General features: G+C 46.7%; 1 protein-coding gene across 3 annotated transcripts in view; it reads left to right on the top strand.

Annotated features, from left to right (window-relative positions):
* The window catches only part of DDX24 (DEAD-box helicase 24), a 204,826-nt gene that overhangs the window by 50,315 nt on the left and 132,688 nt on the right, over window positions 1-21,823 (top strand). For all 3 annotated transcript variants that reach the window (XM_086937721.1, XM_086937720.1, XM_086937719.1), the window contains exon 4: window positions 8,982-9,135. In XM_086937721.1, coding sequence (XP_086793847.1) covers window positions 8,982-9,135 — 154 coding nt within the window. The remainder of the gene's footprint in view (window positions 1-8,981; window positions 9,136-21,823) is intronic.

The raw sequence follows: 21,823 nt of genomic DNA, 5'->3' as shown, positions 1-21,823 counted from the left end.
TTAACACTTTCAGCGCTGAAAACCTGAAATGGTTTCACAGTGATGACCGTGCACTGCAGCTACGATTGTGGAATCCGCTTCTCCTCTGCCCTCTTCTCCTCTGCCCTCTTCGCCTCTGCCGCCTTCGCCTCTGCCCCCTTCGCCTCGGCCCTCCACAAGCATTGGCATAGCCAATAGGTCTCGCTTTTGGGACCTTATAAGTGTTTAGCCATGGAACAGTTTATGCTGTTGCACCAAGGATATTGTGCTGCATAACTAAATACTTATAAGGTCCCAAAAGAGAGACCTATTGGCTATGCTAATGCTTGTTAACTTTTTTCCTCTTGCCAGATCTGTATGGAAGTTGGCACGCATCACTTCCCCTTGATGGAGAGATTGATATAGATAAGGTGCTGGAGATGGGTAAAAATGTTTTTATGTCATCTAACCTAAAGGCTCAACAATACAAAACGGTGTATAGCTTGTACTATACACCATTGCAAATTTTCAAATGGGGAAAAAGAGAATCGTATGGCTGCCCTAGATGTCAAATGGGACCAGCTGACATGGTACATATGTTTTGTTCATGTGCAAAATTAGAGAATTTAAAAAAGGGGATTGAGTCGTTTATGGTACAGACATTGGGGAGAAATATTAAGCTCTCCTCTACGTTGATAATATTGGACTATGATGCAAGGCTGCAATGTGATGTGCTACAGAGGGATTTTGTGTTTTTCAGTCTATCTATAGCACGTCTCCTGATTGCCACTGTATGGAAGGATTGTGAGCCACCTACATACTATCAGTGGCTGAATAGGCTAATATTTATTGGGAGGCAGGAAATTGCCTTGTAGAAGTGTAAAGGGCTAACTATGAAGAAAGGTATGAAAGTCTGCAAGCCACTTATTGCTTGGATAAAGGAACAAAATAAACAAGGGGTCGGTCGGATAAAGGAATAGATTGTATTATGCCCATAACGAATGATAATGCTGGAATTTTTTTTTTCTTTCTTTTCTTCATATATTATGTTTATTGTATTGCATTCTTTACCAAGTTATCCCACTGTATTATGTCTGATTTCAATTAAAACAAGCATTGGAAATGCAATAGGTCTCGCAGCATTAGAGTTAGTGCTTTTAGAATTGTTTATGGGTTTTTTTTGTAAATCTTTAGCATTTTTGTTTCCTGTAGCCAATGCTAAAGAATTACAAATAAAAAAAGCCATAAACAAATCTAAAAGCTCTAACTCAAATGCTCCGAGACCTATTGCACTGTGTCAGGGTGAGGGGTTGAGGGTGAGTGAGGGTGAGGGTGAGTGAGGGTGAGTGAGGGTGAGTGAGGGTGAGGGTGGGTGAGGGTGAGTGAGGGTGAGTGAGTGAGGGTGAGTGAGGGGTTGAGGGTGAGGGTGAGTGAGGGTGAGGTGAGGGTGAGTGAGTGAGGGTGAGTGAGAGTGAGGGTGAGTGAGAGTGAGGGTGAGTGAGAGTGAGGGTGAGGGAGAGTCAGGGTGAGTGAGGGTGAGGGTGAGTGTGAGTTAGGGTGAGGGGTTGAGGGTGGGTGAGGGGTTGAGGGTGAGTGAGGGTGAGGGGTTGAGGGTGAGTGAGAGTGAGGATGAGTGAGGGTGGGTGAGGGTGAGTGAGGGTGAGGGGTTGAGGTTGAGGTGTTGAGGGTGAGTGAGGGTGAGGGCGAGTGAGGTGTTGAGGGTGAGTGAGGGTGAGGGGTTGAGGGTGAGGGTAGGTGAGGGGTTGAGGGTGAGTGAGGGTGAGGGTGAGTGAGGGTGATGCTGAGGGGTTGAGGGTGAGTGAGGGTGAGGGTGAGTGAGGGTGATGCTGAGGGGTTGAGGGTGAGTGAGGGTGAGTGAGGGTGAGGGTGAGTGAGGGGTTGAGGGTGAAGGGTTGAGGGTAAGTGAGGGTGAGGTGAGTGAGTGAGGGAGGGTGAGGGGTTGAGGGTGAGTGAGGGTGAGGCGTTGAGGGTGAGTGTGGGTGAGGGTGAGTGTGGGTGAGGGTGAGTGAGTGTGAGGGGTTGAGGGTGAGTGAGGGTGAGTGAGGGTGAGTGAGGGTGAGGGGTTGAGGGTGAGTGAGGGTGAGTGAGGGTGAGTGAGGGTGAGTGTGGGTGAGGGTGGGTGAGGGTGAGTGAGGGTGAGGGTGATGCTGAGGGGTTGAGGGTGAGTGAGGGTGAGTGAGAGTGAGGGTGAGGGTGAGTGAGGGGTTGAGGGTGAAGGGTTGAGGGTAAGTGAGGGTGAGGGTGAGTGAGGGTGAGGGGTTGAGGGTGAGTGAGGGTGAGGGGTTGAGGGTGAGTGAGGGTGAGGCGTTGAGGGTGAGTGAGGGTGAGTGTGGGTGAGGGTGAGTATGGGTGAGGGTGAGTGAGTGTGAGGGGTTGAGGGTGAGTGAGGGTGAGTGAGGGTGAGGGGTTGAGGGTGAGTGAGGGTGAGTGAGTGTGAGGGTGAGTGAGGGTGAGGGTGAGTGAGGGTGAGGGGTTGAGGGTGAGTGAGGGTGAGGGTGAGTGAGGGTGTGTGAGGATGAGGGGGTGAGGATGTGAAGGCGCGTTTGGCAGTGTATGTTTTAACGCTCGGAATATCATAATGAACCCAGACATGACAGTCTCCAGCCAACAGCTGTAAATAGTTAGTCAAGTAAGCTCCAGTGGCCCTGCCAAAAGGACGTGTTTTTTTCGTGTAAAGTTTCTTATGTTCTTGTGAGATAATCAGCCACCCAAAGTTCTAGGGCTCTGTGCAATGACAGAAGTTACAATTCTTGACCAGAGGCCCCAGTTGGCACACATGCAAATCAGAACCAAACTTTCCTCTAAAAGGAAACTCAATCCGCAACACAAGACCTGTAGTGCCGATAATGGTATGATACGGATATAGTGCTTTATACTTCCGATGGCGCTGAAGCTACATTAGAAATGTCACCGTGCGTAAGGAATTAGACTTAGCCATGCTGATTAACACCCAGCTATCATGCGGTAATGAAGGTCATGCTTTTGATACAAACTACTATTCTTGTACTCGTCTGTCCTGCTGGATCTGTTCCACGAGGAATAGAGTATTGCACTTGATGCCTTCCAGGAGACACGGAAACTTGCGTTGCGACAGCCACGCTGAGCCGGTTTTGTAAGGCAGCAAAGGCTTCAATGCTGCTGCCCAATTTGTAAGTGTCCAGTGATCGGGAAAGCCCGTGCTGCTAAAATGGCGGCACCCCGCAGATTGCTCTCCAGATTGCTCTCCTGAAGCTGGCTGCCTGATGGAGTGGAGAGCGGGCGGGCAGAGAGAGTGGGGGGCGGAGCGGGGGTGTAAACTTGCGTTGCGACAGCCACGCTGAGCCGGTTTTGTAAGGCAGCAAAGCCTTCAATGCTGCTGCCCAATTTGTAAGTGTCCAGTGATCGGGAAAGCCCGTGCTGCTAAAATGGCGGCACCCCGCAGATTGCTCTCCAGATTGCTCTCCTGAAGCTGGCTGCCTGATGGAGTGGAGAGCGGGCGGGCAGAGAGAGTGAGGGGGCGGAGCGGGGGTGTGGGAGGAGTGCGGGAACAGACAGGAGGGGAGGAGAGTAGGAGGAGGAGTAGGAGAGGCACGGCCTAGCGGCCGTGCAATCAAGAAGTGAGGGGGCGGGAGAGTAGGCAAGGCAGGCGGCTGGGGCATGTGCACGCGCTTTTAAGCTCAATGCGCATGCGCATTGAGCTTAAAAGTCACGGGCACTGCAAGGAATCGCCACGATTCCTTGCAAGTTGGGGATAAAGAGTGGATATGTCCCAATACTCTCGCTTGCTCGATGCGCATGCTTGGAAATGCAATAGGTCTCGCATTAGGAGAGTTTGAGATATTTGTCTTGTAAATGTCAATTTTTTTTATTTGTGTTGGTTTTGAAAATAGCTAAATTATTAGCTTTGTCATTTACAATGCCAATAGTTATAACTTTCGCAAATGTGACACCGATAGCATTTGTAATGCAATGTGTTGTATTTACGTGACTTACATGTATTGATATTACAAATAACAATGTCTTTTAATGTTTTTAATTAAATAATACTTAAATAAAAGTTATTGTAATTTTTAATGGCAATAGCTTTAACTTTTGTAAATAACTTTTGTTAAGATTATGTTCAGTGTATTTTATTGTGGTGCCAGTTGTTTTCAATGCTCGGCTTGGTACTTAATTGTAACACTGACTCTTCGAGCATTCCGCCATATGGTGGCGCTGTTTAGTTCTATATGAATCACATAATTTTAACTATCAGATGTACATTAAAACAATTCCAGGCCATTTGACTGCTTTGGTTGGTCTGGAATTATTCAAACTGTTATGCTTATAGTAGTGATATGTTTAGTAGGGAAAGCTTACAATGGTATTTAAAAGCGATAGCAGTTCCAGCCAGTGGTGCAACCTGCAGAGGCCTCTTGAGCAATAACTTGGATCGTGGCACTTGCTTATATACAAATTAAGCACTGCTAGGAACGCAAGATCCCTCACGGGCAGGAGGTGTGCAGCCAAATGGCTAGAAAGAATTTTCATGCCCTTCCTGCACTTTATAAATGTAATGGTGGCATTTCAGCTCCAATAATACTCAGCCCAGTATTTTACTCATTAGGTTCTAAACATCTTTTATAATTTACGATCTTTTCATACCAGAAAAACAGCGACTTCACAAGCTGTGCCAAATTGAACAGAACTGCATGATAAGGAAAACCTCTGGGTTTAAGGCATTTCTTAAGAATGTGTGTGGAACAGGAGCAAAGAAACGAAGCAGACCCAGTTTAGAGTTTGACAATAAATACGCCAGCCTATTCAACATACATTTGCACGCAAAGTTGAACAGAGCATGTGTTTCGACACTGCCTTGCATCCAATTAGTTAATGCATACAAAACGTGCACCAGTGAGCAGAGGATGGGTGCTTCGACACGGCCCAGCAAGCTGAAGTCACTATAAAAACACGGTGCAGCAAAAAAAACCAAGATTGCGTGCACCGACACAGTTTGCAAGCCCTCCCCGTTGCAGGCAAATACACAGCAGCAGGAACAGAAAATGCGTACTTCCACACAGCTCCAGTCAATGCACTATAACTAAGGGAAGAAAAACTTGCGACGCTCGTGGTCACGACCCTCGAACTAACTACCATGCCAGCCTGCAGCCAGCAGCTGAAAAACTACCCGCCATTGGCTACGTCGAACTCTCATAAGTGTATGCAATGGATCTCGTGATAAAGAGGGCCATAAAATCCGCCCGAGTGTTCGGACCGCGGTGGCCTCTAAATAAAACTAACGAAGGCTGCAGGAAGGGTCACCAGCCTGCTGGGCCGGAATGGCACCAAGTCAAGCTATTCATCTCCACAACTAAAACAAAAAAAAAACCAAGGCTACACAAGTGCACAGAAACACGATTAGGGCTGGTTGCGTAGGACCAGCTGTTTAAATTACCTTGTGCAACAGTGGTTGAGTCCTCGACTTCCACATCACGTGGTTATATATTATTTCCGGTCACCCAGTTTCTTCGTGTGGAAAGAGGTATCTCAGCAAGGACGCTACAGTGGGTGGGTGACGTGTATAGAAGGCACAGCGAGGCCGTGGAACACGGAGCACACAAGGGCAGCAGCGAGATAGTTGTGCAAAGAGTCACAGCCAATCGTCTTGACCCACTGCTTCTCAACTGCTATAAATCACCAGGAGAGCACCGCTCAGGTTACAACAGATGCTGAACGACCCACTCAAAGTGGCAGAGGATTTCTGCTCTCTTTACACAGTAAAGAGCAAATACCAAAACGGGGGGGGAGGGGAGGGGGCGGAGCGGGTTAAACAAAGAAGACCGACCGAGGAGAGGGGAGGGGGGATGAGAAATGCGAACGAGACGGAGGGAAGAGAGGGGAGGGGGGAGGAGAAATGCGAACGAGACGGAGGGAAGAGAGGGGAGGGGGATGAGAAATGCGAACGAGACGGAGGGAAGAGAGGGGAGGGGGAGGAGAAATGCGACACGGCGGGAAGGGGAGGGGGCGGAGCGGGTTAAATTAAACAAAGAAGACGGACGGAGGAGAGGGGAGGGGGGATGAGAAATGCGACACGGCGGGAAGGGGAGGGGGCGGAGCGGGTAAACAAACACGGACGTGCACGCGCTTTTAAGCTCAATGCGCATGCGCATTGAGCTTAAAAGTCACGGGCACTGCAAGGAATCGCCACGATTCCTTGCAGTGTGGATAAAGAGTTGATAAGCCCCCATAGTCTCGCTTGCTCGATGCGCATGCGCATCGACAGGCGAGACCTAAAAAAGGAAGTTGGCACGCACGACTTTTTTGCTCACTATGCCAAGCGATTGACACATTTAGGGTCTAAATCATAAATGCACTGCAGCGACCGCCACCATGCAAATATATATAGTAAATGGGCAGATTTGCAGAATTTAATATGTTAAGGGGAGCCCTTGGGAGGAGACCTTCGTGGGACGTGTGTTTTGGTGAAAATCCGCCACAACTTGCAGCACCCGCTTCGCGGGTGCCGCTGCGAGGACAGGGTCGGTGCCTGGAGCCATTGCTGTGGATCCTGCTGAGCGTGTGGGCGGTGAGGCTTGCCATCTAGCACAGGTGTGTAGCGCCGCAGGGACTCGCTCTCCCAGGAGTCCCTGCCTGACCTTTCACAGCTGGTCTGCGCGCACCCTGTCAGCCCCGCCCAATGCCCGCCTTTAGACGAAACTACAAGAGCGACAGCTACTAGCTGCGCGGGACGCGTGCGGGACGCCCGGGGCTAAGCCCGGGCAAAGGGCGGGCCCTCTGTGGCCCTCAGAGGCACGAGGAGGACGGGATGGGCCACGTCATTTGGCCCCAAAGCAACAGAAGGTATAGTTATATATACCATTGATAAGACTATTCACAGACATATTTTGCTTATACGGAATATACTTTATTGTTAGTGACTCAAAAGGGGGCATATCAAATTCCCATATTACTGCCAGAGAATGGAAAATCTTCTTCAGAGCTATGCATCACCTATTATTGATGACCGTTGCCAATTGTTATCCCTGTCTCACACCCCCACTAGTTTGCCGATTCTGCCCTACTGGGAGGAACTAAATGCTCTGTGCGGGACCAAGTTCATTCCAATAACATCCCCCTCCCCCGTAAAAGGCCTTATTACTAACACTTCCTCTGACAGAATTGGTGAACCTTCCCTACCACCTAATGAGGATAACATGCAGGCCACTGCGCGGTTGCCGGGCCAGAGTGTGAAAAGGAGACATGACGGGACAAATGATCACGATCTCCAACTTAAAATACAAAAACATTGTATCGATTCCCCAACGCCTGCCATAAACTCCATCACATCCAGTGGGGACGCTGAACGCTTGGACGATAATGTATCTTTGCCTCAATTGCAACTACTACCCCAACTACAACAGTTGTTAAATTCTGTTATAGCACCCCTGCTAGAACAAATTACCTCTTTAGGGGATAGGTTGACAAGCATAGAGATTGCTATTAAAACTAACTCCTCTCCCGTTACAAAGCTGGCAACACCCAATTGTTCCATGCCACCAAATGTACCTGAAGGCCCTATGCTGACGGACATTACTAAAACTGTTTCCGCTGAAAGACAAGATCCCAGCACGCTACCTCCAACAGATACTAGTACTGCCCACAAACCTTTGTATAACATAAGAAAAAATGTCACGATTACAAAAGAGCCTCCTAAGAGTCAACCACCACTGGTCACCAAAATTGTCCCTAATTCCTTAGTAACGAACCAGTCCGCTGCTAGAGTAGAACCAAACAGAGCAGCACGTATAGACCTACCCCCGGAAGCCGCCCCGTTCGTGCTGGTTCTCTCAGGAGTACCAGCTCCATCACGTAGGAAACCCGAGAGCTACCAGGACCTATTACACAAGGTCACCTTCTGGTTAGCTAAAAATAGACCCCTGCCACCCATCAAGGATGGGGGCATTCTGAGTGTCAGAAGGGTGGGTTGGCTTGGGTCACTACCAAAGGACATTCCCGGGGACCTAGTCCTTGTTAAATTTAGGAATAGGAACATTGTCCCCTTTTTACGATCCTCCCAGCCCCACGAAGGTGACGGCCCCATTTCCATTTGGGATCTGTATGATTTTTATCCATGTACCCCACACTTCCCTCTTCCGAGATCTAAGGTAGATTTGTTAGAAAGGGGTGGTATTAGCTTACCAGTCCACCACAGATTTGATTTATTTTATAAATACTGTAATGTTTGAGTAGTGAAGTTTTAACTTGTATTAAGAGCCAATAGCTGAATGCAGGGTAGCATTCCTGAAATGACACTTTTTATTTGTATTAACATGGCCATAAACGTCTTTCTTTGTCATCTAATTGTTTTTTAAGCAAGATTTTTTAAATTTCTAACTGTTTGTATAAATTTGTATACATTAGTCATGTGTCTTGTGAATGTATTTTATATGCTTGTCTTTTATGAAGGAAATCTTCGAAATAAAGACGTTAAAAACTGAACTGGAAAACTGAATATGTTAATGATTAACATTTAATGAATGCGGGGAAGGGCCATGTCTCGCGATAAGCAAAACCTTTTTACTTTCCTCACTGCTGTATATGTAGTGAATGTCCTGGTTTTATGTTTAATTGTTTAAAAAACGATATTTAACTAAAACCAGGCTACAGGGGGATAAATGTATGCAGTAAAGTAGAACATCACATTGAACCGGCCTGTGATCATTAGGAGAGATGTTTCTATTTGTAACGCCGCTATTCTAATATGCCCATAAAAAGTTTGCTGTACGGGGTACACTGAAATTTGGTATTTGCACTGTAGCAGTGAATGTGTGCTTTTATTGGTTCGGTTAGTTTAAATAACGTCGTTGGTCCACTTGTAGTTTTGCTCCCGTGGCATAAATGTACCTGCCTATACATAGTATAAAAATCATTAGTGGTGTTGTTACTATCTTGCAGATGTACAAGGCTCTAGAATTGAATTAGATCTCAATAAAACGCAGTATATCATCTCAGTGAAGTACTTTTTTTCTCCTTTTTTTGTCTAGGTATTAAAACTGCAATTCTAGTTGGTGGAATGGCTGCACAGAAGCAGGAAAGAATTTTGAATCGCAGGCCAGAAATTGTGATTGCGACGCCAGGCCGGCTCTGGGAATTAATTAAAGACCGGCACCCCCATCTTTTTAATCTTCGTCAGCTCAGGTGAGATCTATTATTGCGGCTAAATATGCATGAATTTAGATGACTCATGGAACTGTGCACATATGAGACCTAATCACTTAATTTGTTAAACAAAAGTGACCATGGTATCAGCTGTTGAATGCATTTGTCTTTCATCCTATTATAATAGCAAGTTAGTCTCCGTTTCTGTCGTTCTTTTGTTTGAAAGACTACATTTGTTTTCATCTTTTGTACCATTGTGCACGTTAACGTCACTATGTTTATACCTATCCACTTTTCATTACATTATGGTGTTGTTTATTATGTTTGCTTGTTTGCCGTTGGCCAAAGACCTTTTTCTCATGAACTCCAAAACGTTTTGGTTAGGCCTCTTTCAGATATTACTTCATAGACTTATTTTCACAGTTAGATGCTCAGTTTTACATTTCAAAGGATTCCATCTCTGGTTTTCAGCTGCGCTTCATAAATGTGCATGGGATAACTGCGTGTCGGGCTCTTCAGGGGGGCACATCACGTGGAGCAGCACAGGGTGCACTTCGTAGATGACATGTCCTCTTGATATCACTACATGTTGTCCCGAGGGGCTGGCTGGACTGTGAGTGGCATACATGAAAAATATAGTGTTCTTGAAAGATCAGACTATTAGTGAATATGAAGCGCATATTTAGGCCTTGGCATATTTGAACATTCCAAGTGGGTTTAGAGAAGCTCAGAAACCTCTTAAAGACGTCTTGTAGTGGCAAACATTTAAGTGTATCTTCAATGGAAGTTTGAAAAAATGGCCTAAGCTTCATCTCCAAGGCTGTCCTGCAACTTTCTTGAGTTACTACTTTTCAGGGAGAATATTACCCTCCACTGTGCTGGGTGCTTGGTTATGTAAATTTCAGTTCCTGTATTTTACACGCAGTTCCTGTCTGGACAGCGACCTAAAGGGCACCCTTCATAGTGTCATTATGCAGTGTAATTAGAAACCCTGGTCCTGATAAAAAACCCCAGACGTTTTAGCCTTACAATAGGGGACTGAGATATGTTGACCTCATGCATGGATGTTAACAAGCTGTTAGCTAGAATAGAGCTGTAAGTAAGACCAAATGTAGCTTAGCTCTCTTTTCTGGTCCGTTTTTTTCCATTGAGGGATTATTTTTGTTATCTGTTTTTTAAAGCATGTGCTTCCACTGAAAGTATTACTTTATATATCATGGCAAACAGAAATGAGGAGTGGGCCTTATGATGCAGTTTGGCACCCTCGAGTGGGTGAGGTTCTCTGCATCATGTTGTATGGGGCAGATGGCACTGTTCGCATCCTAATATTACTCATGAGTGTGAGAATACTAGGTCACTCTAACGTGTGTGCATCATGCATATAATTTCTTCAAAAGTAGGTTCACACCACTGCCAGTGTAGTAGTCTCTAACTTGTCTAAGACATCCTGACATCCCAGTGCAAATGATATTACTTTGCATAGATGGCATGTACGTTTACCTGCAATAAGACTGATGTTTTTTCTTTCGCTGAAAACCAGAGACGGAATCCTTTTACACAGATAAATCTGGCTGTCCTTTTATGGCCCAACTGTAGGAGAGTACAGACACACGTTCCATCTCCAAAATGAAGTGGGGTAAAGGAAATAGCTGGATTTAGTGGTTCTTTCGACTTTGCAATTTTGACTTTCTTTATTATAAAAGTCTCACACAAACCGAGATGTTTCTTAAAGTATTTACATAGTGTGCTTTCTGTTTAAGAAGCTCATGGTTGGGGGGAATGAGGCTGGTGTTGCCAAGATGACAGAGTAGCTGTACATGCTCCGCTGTAGCTCCCGTCTAGGCCTTAACATTCTTTCCATGTAGGTCCCACCGTGAATGCGGCCGTGGAAACCTGACGAGCTGCAGGACATGATATGCCTTCTTGAGTGGCATTGATCAACCCGGCGTGATAGGTGGCATTGTTGACTGGGGATGCTGCTGGGCACCAAGCCTCTCTGCGTTGGAGAGAGGTTTGAGGTGAATTCCGAGCAGACGGCCCATGGGAGATACTGATGAGGCACACCAGTGGGAGCACCCATGGCGATACCTTTGGCGAGCGGAGACTCCCACCCCTTACAACTTGCAGTTAGCTCAGTGTGAAACTAGGAAGGTGGCTGACGCACGGTGCATGGGGACCACAAAATTGTAGTGTGCTGCACATTCAGTTCTAGGAAAAGAACTTGATTAGGTGGCAGATGTTGACGAATCATGACTCTGGAACAGTCCAATGTGAAAATAAGGGCATTGCTGCGAGGATCCTGTTTTTGCTGCGGAAGTGGCATCTGTTTGAGTTGCATGGGCCTTGCGCTCTGGATGTGGTGTGGCTGTTAGGGGTTTAGTTTGTGGTCTCTCCCGTTTTCCCCTGTTTGTGGTCTGCTAGGCCTTTGGCCTACTGGACCGTTGCTTACCCTGAATGCAAATGTTCGGCCCCTTGTGCAGTTCTTATGGGCCATTGTAGGAGTGATAATTGATAGCTGTTCATCCTGTGCACTGTGGAGGCCTGCATGCTCACGCGCACCCAGGGAAGTGATCATTTTTACTGCGACTGTAGAGGCAATCTAGCAACACTCGGAATCTAGTTGCACTTTTCTGTTGATAATATTATCTGGGGCCCCTCGAGGAATCCAGCCCTGCCTGCTTAGTGCTGCAGATGAGATTAGACCTTTTTTCTAAAAGTCATCTGACGTAGAAACTCTTCTTCCACCCATAAAGAAATCGATCTACACTGCCTCCTGGCCTACTTCGACCAACCTCAAAGTTTCCCAGGAAGCAATTGTGACTGGGATATTGTTATGTTATGTTATGTTATGTTATGAAGCTTTTATATAGCGCACGGTTACTCGATAGGAATGTCCCGGCGCTTTCCACCTGCAGCTCAGAGTAAAAATAACACAACACACGAAAATGAAAGAAGAAACAAAAAAGAAAACATTTGAAACAGCCTAAAGATTAAAAAGCCAGGTCTTCAGGCTCTTCCTGAACTGGAGCAGATTGGCAGTGCTGCGGAGCGAGAGTGGAAGCAAATTCCACAGCTGGGGAGCTTTGCAGCTGAAAGAGCGACCTCCCGCACGGGCCTTCCTCACCCGCGGGACCACCGCTTTATAAAGGGATTCCGAACGCAAGGAGCGGACTGGTCGATAGAAGGCCAGTCTCCGCCGCAAATATCCAACCCCAGATCCAAACAGGGCTTTGTGCATCAAAGTCAGGGATTTGAACTGAATCCGCTTCCGGATGGGCAGCCAGTGTAACGCCTGAAGCAGCCCAGAGGCTCGGGCACGTCTATGCAGCCCAAAAATCGCCCGGGTGGCGGAGTTCTGCACCACCTGTAGACGCTGAACCAGATACTCAGGGAGGCCAAGAAAGAGGGCCTTAGCATAGTCCAGCCTTGAGCCAACAAGAGCCTGCACAGTAATCCGGCTGTGCTCCTCAGACAGCAGAGGGAGGAATTTACGGAGCATTTTCAAGATTCCGTAACAGGTGCCAGCCAGACCAAGAATATGTGTTCTCAGCGACAGCTGGTTGTCCAGCTTGACACCCAGATTTTTAGCCACCAAGGAAGACTGTGCAGGAGGGCTCATGTCAGACGGCCACCATTGCTGCCACTCTGGATCAGCAACGCAACCAAAAAATAGAACCTCAGACTTGCTTGAGTTGGCCCTCAGACTGTTCCGCTGGAACCAGTCGAAGACTAGTGCAAGACAGTCCCGAATTCTCTCTCCATCAAACTGCTGGTCTTTTCCGCATGTGAAGAGGAGTTGCGTATCGTCGGCGTAGGAGACGATCTGGGCCCCGTATGCCTCCACCAAGGCCGCCAAAGGGGACATAAAGATGTTAAACAACGTGGGGCTCAACACAGAGCCCTGTGGAACCCCAACTCCCAGTGGCGGCATCTCGGCAGAACTCTGGGAAACCCAGACCGTCTGGCGGCGGCCTTCAAGGAAAGATGTGAACCACCTGAGCACCGTCCCCCTAAGGCCGATGTCATAAAGCCTAGCTAAAAGCGCCTTATGGGGGACGGTGTCGAAAGCCGCCGATAGGTCTAACATGACCAACATAGCCCTACCGCCGACATCCAAGGTCTCCCTGATGATCTCAGTGACCTCCAGCAAAGCCGTTTCCGTGCTAAAATTGGGACGGAACCCGGATTGGGATGGGCGGAGCAGATTGTTAGCTTCCAAAAAGCTCGACAGGACGCCGTGGACGTGTTTTTCCGTGATCTTCGCTAGAGCCGGAAGGAGTGAAATTGGCCTATAATTGGCCAAAGCCTCAGCGTCGAGACCCGTTTTTTTTAGGAGGGGGATCACCATTGCTCTTTTCCAAGAGCTAGGGACCCTCCCCTCCCTCAAGGAGGCATTGAGTATGGGGTTGACCAGCGGGTTCACCACCGCCGCCATCCCAGCCAAAAATTTGGCGGGACAGGGGTCAAGTGGCGAGCCAGATTTAAGATTGGCCAGCAGCAGCCTGGACACATCGCTGGAAACAGGAGGAAAATCGGACAACACCGCCACAGGTGTGAGCGGAGGTCCGCTACCCGCCCCGGTGACGCCGCTTCCATCCTCCAGTCCCTCCACAAAGGAGGCCTGAATTGCCTTAATCTTATTGGTAAAGAACCCGGCAAGATCACATGCCCACGCATCCGAGGAAACTAATGGGGGCGATTGGGAGCTGGGGGTCGTAAACTCCTTCACAATGGTGAAGATCTCCTTGCAGGAGTTCGCAGATGCCTCGATCCTCCTAGCCAAATACTCCCTCTTAGCTCCCAGAATGTCCCGATGGTAGGCCTTCACCGCCGCCCTATAGGCGAGTTTAGCCTCCCCATCATACAAAAGGCGCCAGGCCCTCTCGGCCACCTTACATTGGCTGCGAGCCACACGAAGCGCCTCCGTGAACCACGGTGCAGATTGCCGTGCCGCCGTGGACCGGGGGGCTGCCTTAGGGGCAAGATTTTCCAGCCTATCAGTGAGCCATAGCTGCAGAGCCTCAGTGTCGCTTTCCAAATCACCCGAGAGATGGCATGGGTGATCCAGAAGCGCCTGCTCCAGCATGTCAGGTGTCACTCTGTGCAACGCTCTCGATGCCGGTCTAGACAAGGTAGAGGCGCTGTTGTCCAGCCGCGCGCTCTCCAGCACCGAAAATCTGATCAACCTGTGATCGGTTCAGAGCACCGGCAGGGTATCAACCTCCGTAATCGGGACAGACGAAAACACGCACTCATACTCTGACTAGGCCCATGTTTTTGACAGAGTTGGATCTCTTTGAGAGATCCCCACTTTTAAAACCGAGCTCTGTGACACTTTGCCACATTTTCGATAACTGACTGGTAGACCTCCGTTCAGACCTGGGGGCAAAACTGCAAGAGGGAACTTAGAATCTGGGGCCTCAAGATGGCATAAGATACCACTGAGCTTAGTTGGACGGATTAATTTATTCAAAATGAAAATACTACCGAAATTTCTTTATCCATTTAGATCCATTCCTTTATGTCTTAATAGTCTTTTTTTTTTAAACTTGATGGAATATGTAGCAGTTATATTTGGGGGTACAAAAAAGCTCGTAGGTCGATCCAGTTGTTGAAACTCTCAATTGAAAATGGAGGGCTAACCTTCCGTGACTTTAAATTATATTTCTTTGCAACTTTTTTTGGTCGTATTCGAAGTTTGCATAAAATCGAAAATCCGTTATTTTTTTATCAATTTATGTTGGGCCCTGAGCATAATCAATTTCTGGCTAGAGTTCACGATCCAAACTATTTCAAGCGAGTAAAATTTAAGACTGCTAGGGATATTATAAGAATCTGGAATCTTATTATGAACTATGGTAAGATCTCTTTTGTTCATGCAGAATTACAACTATGGGGAAATCCAGGGCTTCCGGGAATATTCTCGGACGGTGCAGGGACTTCATGGTCTAGCTGTGGCATTAATACTTTAGGCGATCTTTATGGTTCTGAAGGGCTGCTCAATTTCACACTACTTAAATCTCTATATAAACTATATGACGACTGTCTGTACTCTGATCGGATCAAATCATTTATTATTAAAAGTTATAGACACCTTACTCGGGTAAAAGCGGATGATTGCTGCAAACTAGCGGCTAAATGGACTATTAGAATAGGGTCAAATATAACCTCAAATCCGAAATCCGCTTCTTTTTGTCAAATCAATCAGGTGGTTAAGTCTTCTAATTTAAGACTTCAATTATACAGAACTATTTGTCAGCTATATTACACACCTCAAAGAATTTCCAACTGGTTATCAAATAATCTATCGAATGATCGTACAAAGTGCCCTAAATGCGATCTGGTGGCCGCTGACTTGAAGCATATGCTTTTTTTATGCCCCACTCTGTCCGAGTTCTGGAAAGGAATAGAAGATGTTCTCGCTAAAAAACAAATGACATTTCCGCACCTATCCAATCATTTGATTCTACTGGATGTACAGGATGTAACTACCCCACATAAAGATTTGAATACTATTCTATTTGCCTGTGCTAGATTGATAATCGCTAGGGCATGGATTTCCCCGAAACCTCCGCATGTCACAGAGTGGTGGACCATAGTCCATGAAATTCATACAATGGAGTTTGCTTTGGAAAAGATAAGAGGCCCATGTTCATTGAGGAAACGGGAGAAAATCTGGGGAATGTTTATTTAAAAAAGTATATTAAGACCACTGTAATATGAATTTAGGATATGTTTTTTTCAAAGAAAAATGTTATAATTGATACCTCTGTATTAACAACTTACATTGAGTTGTTTAATATGTTTGTAATGAAAGAATTTTTTCTCTTCTCTTGCAATGATAAATAAAAAATGTTTAAAAAAGAATCTGGGTCCTCAGTAAGGAAGTGCCGAGCACAGCGCCTTTGTCACGGGCATATGTTTTTCTATCTTTGGCGACAAACACTCAGAAGTTGGCATAGAGTTCATTGTGCAGACCTCAGAAGGCAGTCCCAACAACATAGACCTGGCAATGTCCTGCTGAAACTTCACTATTACTCTGAAAAAGAAGATGCCCAGCGCAGAGTTAGGGAAGTAGGCAACGTCTGCTGCAAACCTACTCACGCACTATCTTTCAGGATATTGACAGGCAGCCCTCCAACGCCAGTCCGACTTTAAGGCAATCACCAAAAGCTAAGTGAAAATGGTGTTTGGTACAGATGGATTAGCTCCTTTTGCCTTTAATTTGAATTAGGGGATGGACATCAAGCGGGCGGACTGCTTGTTCGGCTGCCCCTCCCAGCTGATGCTACGGAATATCATCAATGTGGGCAAAACTTCTGTTCATAGCTTGGGAGAATTGAGTTGACTGGTTGGAGCCGCCCAAGGCACTGCAATGTTCTGCCACGGGCCTCAAGCAATCAATAATGGCTCCTGTCATGATCTTGTGTATACCCTGAGTTTTCAATTGAACAGTACCTATAGACGCATTGCCTTGTGATTGACTTATGGATCTCCTTCAACTGCACCATGAGTGATCCACCAGGACTAGGGATGTGGCCTCCAGAGACATGGTAACAGTATTGTTCGAGGCATATGGGCTGCAGATGGTACATTTATGAATAGATCGCCATCTGGTGTTGGGCTCGGATGATTGCACTTGTTTTTCTCTTGGAGAAGTCTTTTGTCGTTACGAGACTGGTGACTCCTCCTTTGGGTGCTAGTGCGCATGGGCATTGGCACCATCCTTAGATTGTTTTTTCCGCCATCGGGTTCGGATGAGGATCGAAGCGCTCCGGATCGACTTCGAGAAAAAGTGATATTTCTGCGCGTATTCCCTTTCCAATTCGACGGTATTGTTATCGAACGCGAGTTAATTTCCATTCCGACACGATTCGACGTCAACTACAAACATTTTCGACTTCTACGTCGACAAGATCGAGAGGCCTTTCTCGACGTAGTCCAGCCCGGAGTCCATGGAAAGGACTCCATTTAAAAAATGTCCAACGTGTGGTGCTAAGTTCCCACACAAGGACCTACACGAGGTGTGCAATCTTTGCCGATCACCTGAACACGAATCCAGGGACTGTGAAGCCTGCGCAGCATTCTCCTCCAAGTCGACGATTAGGAACAGTCGAGCCCGAAGACACGAGGTATCGAGAATGCAGTCGGAGGCAATCCCGGAGCTGTTCGAGGCCCAGCACCCCGAAGAAGAAGATGACGACGAGTCGGGGTCGGAAGTGGACGAGTCTGATGTCGAAGAAGTCGACGCTCCACAAACGGTGAGTGACGGTGTCCCCTTACCGAAAAAGTGACCCCGTTTGGTGTCGACCCCGCCTTCGAGCCCGGTCAGACTACCGAAGAAAGTTTCCGACGCCCCGCCTTCGGGCCCGGCAACGAAACCGAAACACTCGGCCTCCCACCATGTCGGATCCGCGAAACGGTCGACATCAAAATCGACACCGAAGCTCCATACAAAGGAAAGCTCGAAGTCGAAACATTCCATGTCGAAACCAAAACATGCTTCAACGTCGAAGACTTACTCGACACCGAAAAAATCGGAATCTAGCAAATTCTCGGTGCCGAAAACACAGAACATTGACGGTCAGAAGCAAAAGCACCTTTCGGATCCAAAAACTTTGGTACCGACACAGGAGCATCAGACAGATCCAAAACAAAAGACTTTGTTTATCAATCCGCAAACTGGTAAAGTGGTGACAAAATTACCTAAAAAGAGGAAGAATGAACAGCTGGACGACAAAGCTCTTCCTCCTAAAAAGAGAACAATGGGGACAAATACAACTCCTTCCCTTTCTCCTCAACCTAGAGACACACCCCCTTCTCCTTTTCCTCACACTATGCCAGCTATTCCTCCACCTTCTACACCAAGACCATCTACACCTCAAACAGACATAGAAAGTGATAGAGGGGAGGGAGAACTTCATGGGGATGACGACACTGCCCCAGATGAAGCAGACCCATGGCAGAATTATAATGCAGGGTCAGATGAGGATAACGACCAAGAATTATACCCCTCAAAACCTTCACCACCTGATAATACAGGTTTTGCATAGCTGATTAATAGGGCAGCAAAATACCATAAGGTAGACTTACACACAGAACCTCAAATAGAGGATTTCCTTTTAGAAACACTACCTGCTGCACAAAGAACATCAGGAACACTACCTATGCTGAAGGGTCTTCTCAATCACACAGCAGACCTATTCAAAGACCCTGTAAGGGCTAGAGTATTAAATCCAAGAATTGATAAAAAAATACAAGGGAGCCCCAAAGGACCCAATATTTATCAAAGGACAGGTACCTCTGGACTCGCTTGTAGTTACAAACGCTCGTAAAAGAGCAAACTCATTATCTACAGAAAAAGCTCCTCCTCCTGATAAGGAGTCCAAGTTAATAGATGCATCGGGCAAAAGGGTAGCATCTCAAGCAGCAAACAGCTGGCGCATAGCTTACACACAAGCGCTACTTGCACGCTATGATTGAGCTCATTATGATGAGTTAGAAAAACTCATTACACATCTCCCTAAAGAATACCAAAAAAGGGCAGACCAGCTCATTCAAGAAGGGAAGATAATAACTAACACTTCCATTAAGTGCCCCTTAGACGCGGCAGACACTGCAGCAAGATCCATCAACACCAGTATCATGTTAAGAAGACATGCATGGCTTAGGGTCTCAGGGTTCAAACAAGAAGTACAAACATCCTTATTGAACCAACCTTTTGATGAAAAAACACTTTTCGGCTCAGGTACAGATGAGACTTTAGAAATAATGAAAAGAGACACAGAAACGGCTAAATCAATGGGGCATTACAACAGCCAACTCAAATGTAATGTAAATGTAAATGTATTGGCATTTATATAGCGCACTACTTACCCGGAGGGTCCCAAGGCGCTTCGACCGCTGCGAAACCCTTCCTGGCTTCCCTGAGAGATGGTCCCTTAATGGGTATCTCCAGGGTGAGACCAGGCATCCCCGGCGGTCTGGTGGGGCCGTTAGTGAAGATGAGGCAAGCTAATGCCCAGAGTTGCCGAGTGTGATCGCTGATCAGAGTGGGCACCGAGGCGAGAGAATTATCGAGTCCGCTGACCCTGGTCCAGAAACCTGCCGCGCCGGGAATCGAACCCTGGTCCCGGGCCGTCCTCTGCTCTCGGGTCTGCCGCCTCTAACCAGTGAGGCGGCTCGTGGCCCGTAGGTCCACCTATAGAGGCAGGTCAAGAAATACAGGCACAAGCCAGCAATCTACCTCTTTTACACCAACATCACCCAGAGGTAATTCAAGAGGCAGTTACAGAGGTAACAACAACAAGGGTAGAGGTTGCGGAAATAACAACAACCGCATCTCTCCAACCCCAAAACAGTGACTTAATACAGCTCCCCCCAGACTACATAACACCGGTCGGGGGACGTCTATCACAGTTCCTACCTGCCTGGGAAAACATCACATCAGACAGGTGGGTGAGACAAATTATCCAACATGGTTATTGCCTAGAACTCACAGCTACGCCACCAAACATCCCCCCAGACAAGTCAAGATCATCTAACATTGTTAAAACAGGAAGTACTATCACTGCTACAAAAGCATGCTATAGAGAAGGTTCCAAAACATCAACAAGGGACAGGAGTATACTCTCTATACTTCCTAATTCCCAAGAAAGACGGGTCTCTAAGGCCAATCTTAGACCTCAGACCTCTCTATGCATACATAAATTCTGAACATTTCCACATGGTCACGCTCCAACAAGTACTTCCTTTACTGAAGAAAGGGGACTTTCTTTCTACACTGGATCTAAAAGACGCTTACTTTCACATCCCAATTCACAAAGCCCACAGAAAATACCTCCGGTTTGTAGTAGGACAACATTATCAGTTCAAAGTCCTTCCGTTTGGGTTCACAACAGCACCAAGGGTGTTCACAAAATGCCTAGCAGTAGTTGCAGCACACCTAAGTAGACCACAAATACATGTCTTCCCTTACTTGGACGATTGGCTAATAAAAGCCAAGTCACAAGAAGAATGTCTTCAAAACACACAACAGACCATTCAATTGCTGCACCAGCTAGGGTTTACGGTGAACTACGCAAAATCCCACCCGCAACCAAACAAAGTTCAACAATATCTAGGGGCTACTATAGACACAGTAAGAGCCAAAGTATACCCAATCCAATCAGGATCCAAACATGATCACGTTGATCCAAAGATTTCAACCACAACACTCACTAACAGCTCAAGTGTTCATGCAGCTGTTAGGGATGATGTCCTCCTGCATACTGCTAATACCATATGCCAGACTACAAATGCGTCCACTGCAAGAATGTGTAGCAACACAGTGGAATTAGGCTCACGGTCAGATTACAGATCTGGTGTTGGTAGACGACCGCACACATCGCTCTCTGAAGTGGTGGAACACAACAAACATTTCCAAGGGGCGGTCGTTCCTAGAACCGATTCCACAAGTGATACTAACAGCGGATGCATCGCTCACCGGATGGGGAGCGCATATGGAGAAATATACAGTGCAGGGAAGATGGAGTGTACAGCAAAAAAGACTGCACATCAATTATCTAGAACTACTAGCAGTGTTTCTAGTATTAAAAGCTTTTCAAATGCAAATTCTCAACAAAGCAGTCCTGATCAGAACAGACAACATGACTGCAATGTATTATATTCAAAAACAGGGAGGGACACACTCTCTCCAACTATCCAGACTAGCGCAGGACATTTGGAGATGGGCCATTCCTCAAAAGATCTATCTGTTAGCCGAACACCTACCAGGAGTTCAAAATCAGATAGCAGACATCTTAAGCAGAGAGTCAGAACAAGTACACGAATGGGAACTGCACAACCAAATACTGCAGCCATTCTTCCAAAGATGGGGACAACCAGAGATGATCTCTTTGCCACTCATCAGAACGCAAAATGCCAAAACTTTGCATCCAGGTACCCACACCACCTGTCCCAGGGCAATGCGTTATGGATAAATTGGTCCAACAAATTTTCTTACGCTTTTCCCCATCTCCCACTAATTCCATTAGTGGTTCGAAAAATGCAACAACATTCAATGACAATGATACCAGTAGCACCCACGTGGGCACGACAGCCATGGTTCACCACGCTACTGCAACTCTCACAGGTGCCACATCAAAAGTTAAAAATATTACCCATGCACCTTACACAGAACCATGGAGAAATAATGCACCCAGATCCCAAACAATTGAACCTAGCAATCTGGCTCCTGGGGTCATAGAATTTGGATACTTAGATTTACCTCCAAACTGTATGGAAATCATTAAGCAAGCAAGACGTCCTACCACCAGAGCATGCTATGCAGCAAAGTGGAAAAGGTTTGTTGTATACTGTAACAGTAACAACATCAATCCTCTGGACGCATCCACTAAGGAAATGATTTGCTATTTACTACACTTGCAGCAATGTAACGTTGCTTACACCTCTATTAGAGTACATCTTGCAGCTATAGCAGCGTACCTGCAAAACAGGCAACATCTTTCCCTATTTAAAGTGCCAGCAATAAAGGCTTTCATGGAAGGCCTCAAAAGAGTCATTCCACCAAGACTACCGCCTTCCCCAGTCTGGAATCTCAACATAGTACTTACCAGACTAATGGGACCACCTTTCGAACCTATGCATAGGTGTGAAACACAATTCCTTACATGGAAGGTGGCTTTTTCCTTATAGCTATTACTTCACTCAGAAGAGTAAGTGAATT

This window comes from Lissotriton vulgaris, chromosome 9, assembly GCF_964263255.1.
Source record: "Lissotriton vulgaris chromosome 9, aLisVul1.2, whole genome shotgun sequence".
Lineage (NCBI taxonomy): Eukaryota > Metazoa > Chordata > Amphibia > Caudata > Salamandridae > Lissotriton > Lissotriton vulgaris.
This window is presented reverse-complemented; position numbering and strand designations above follow the sequence as displayed.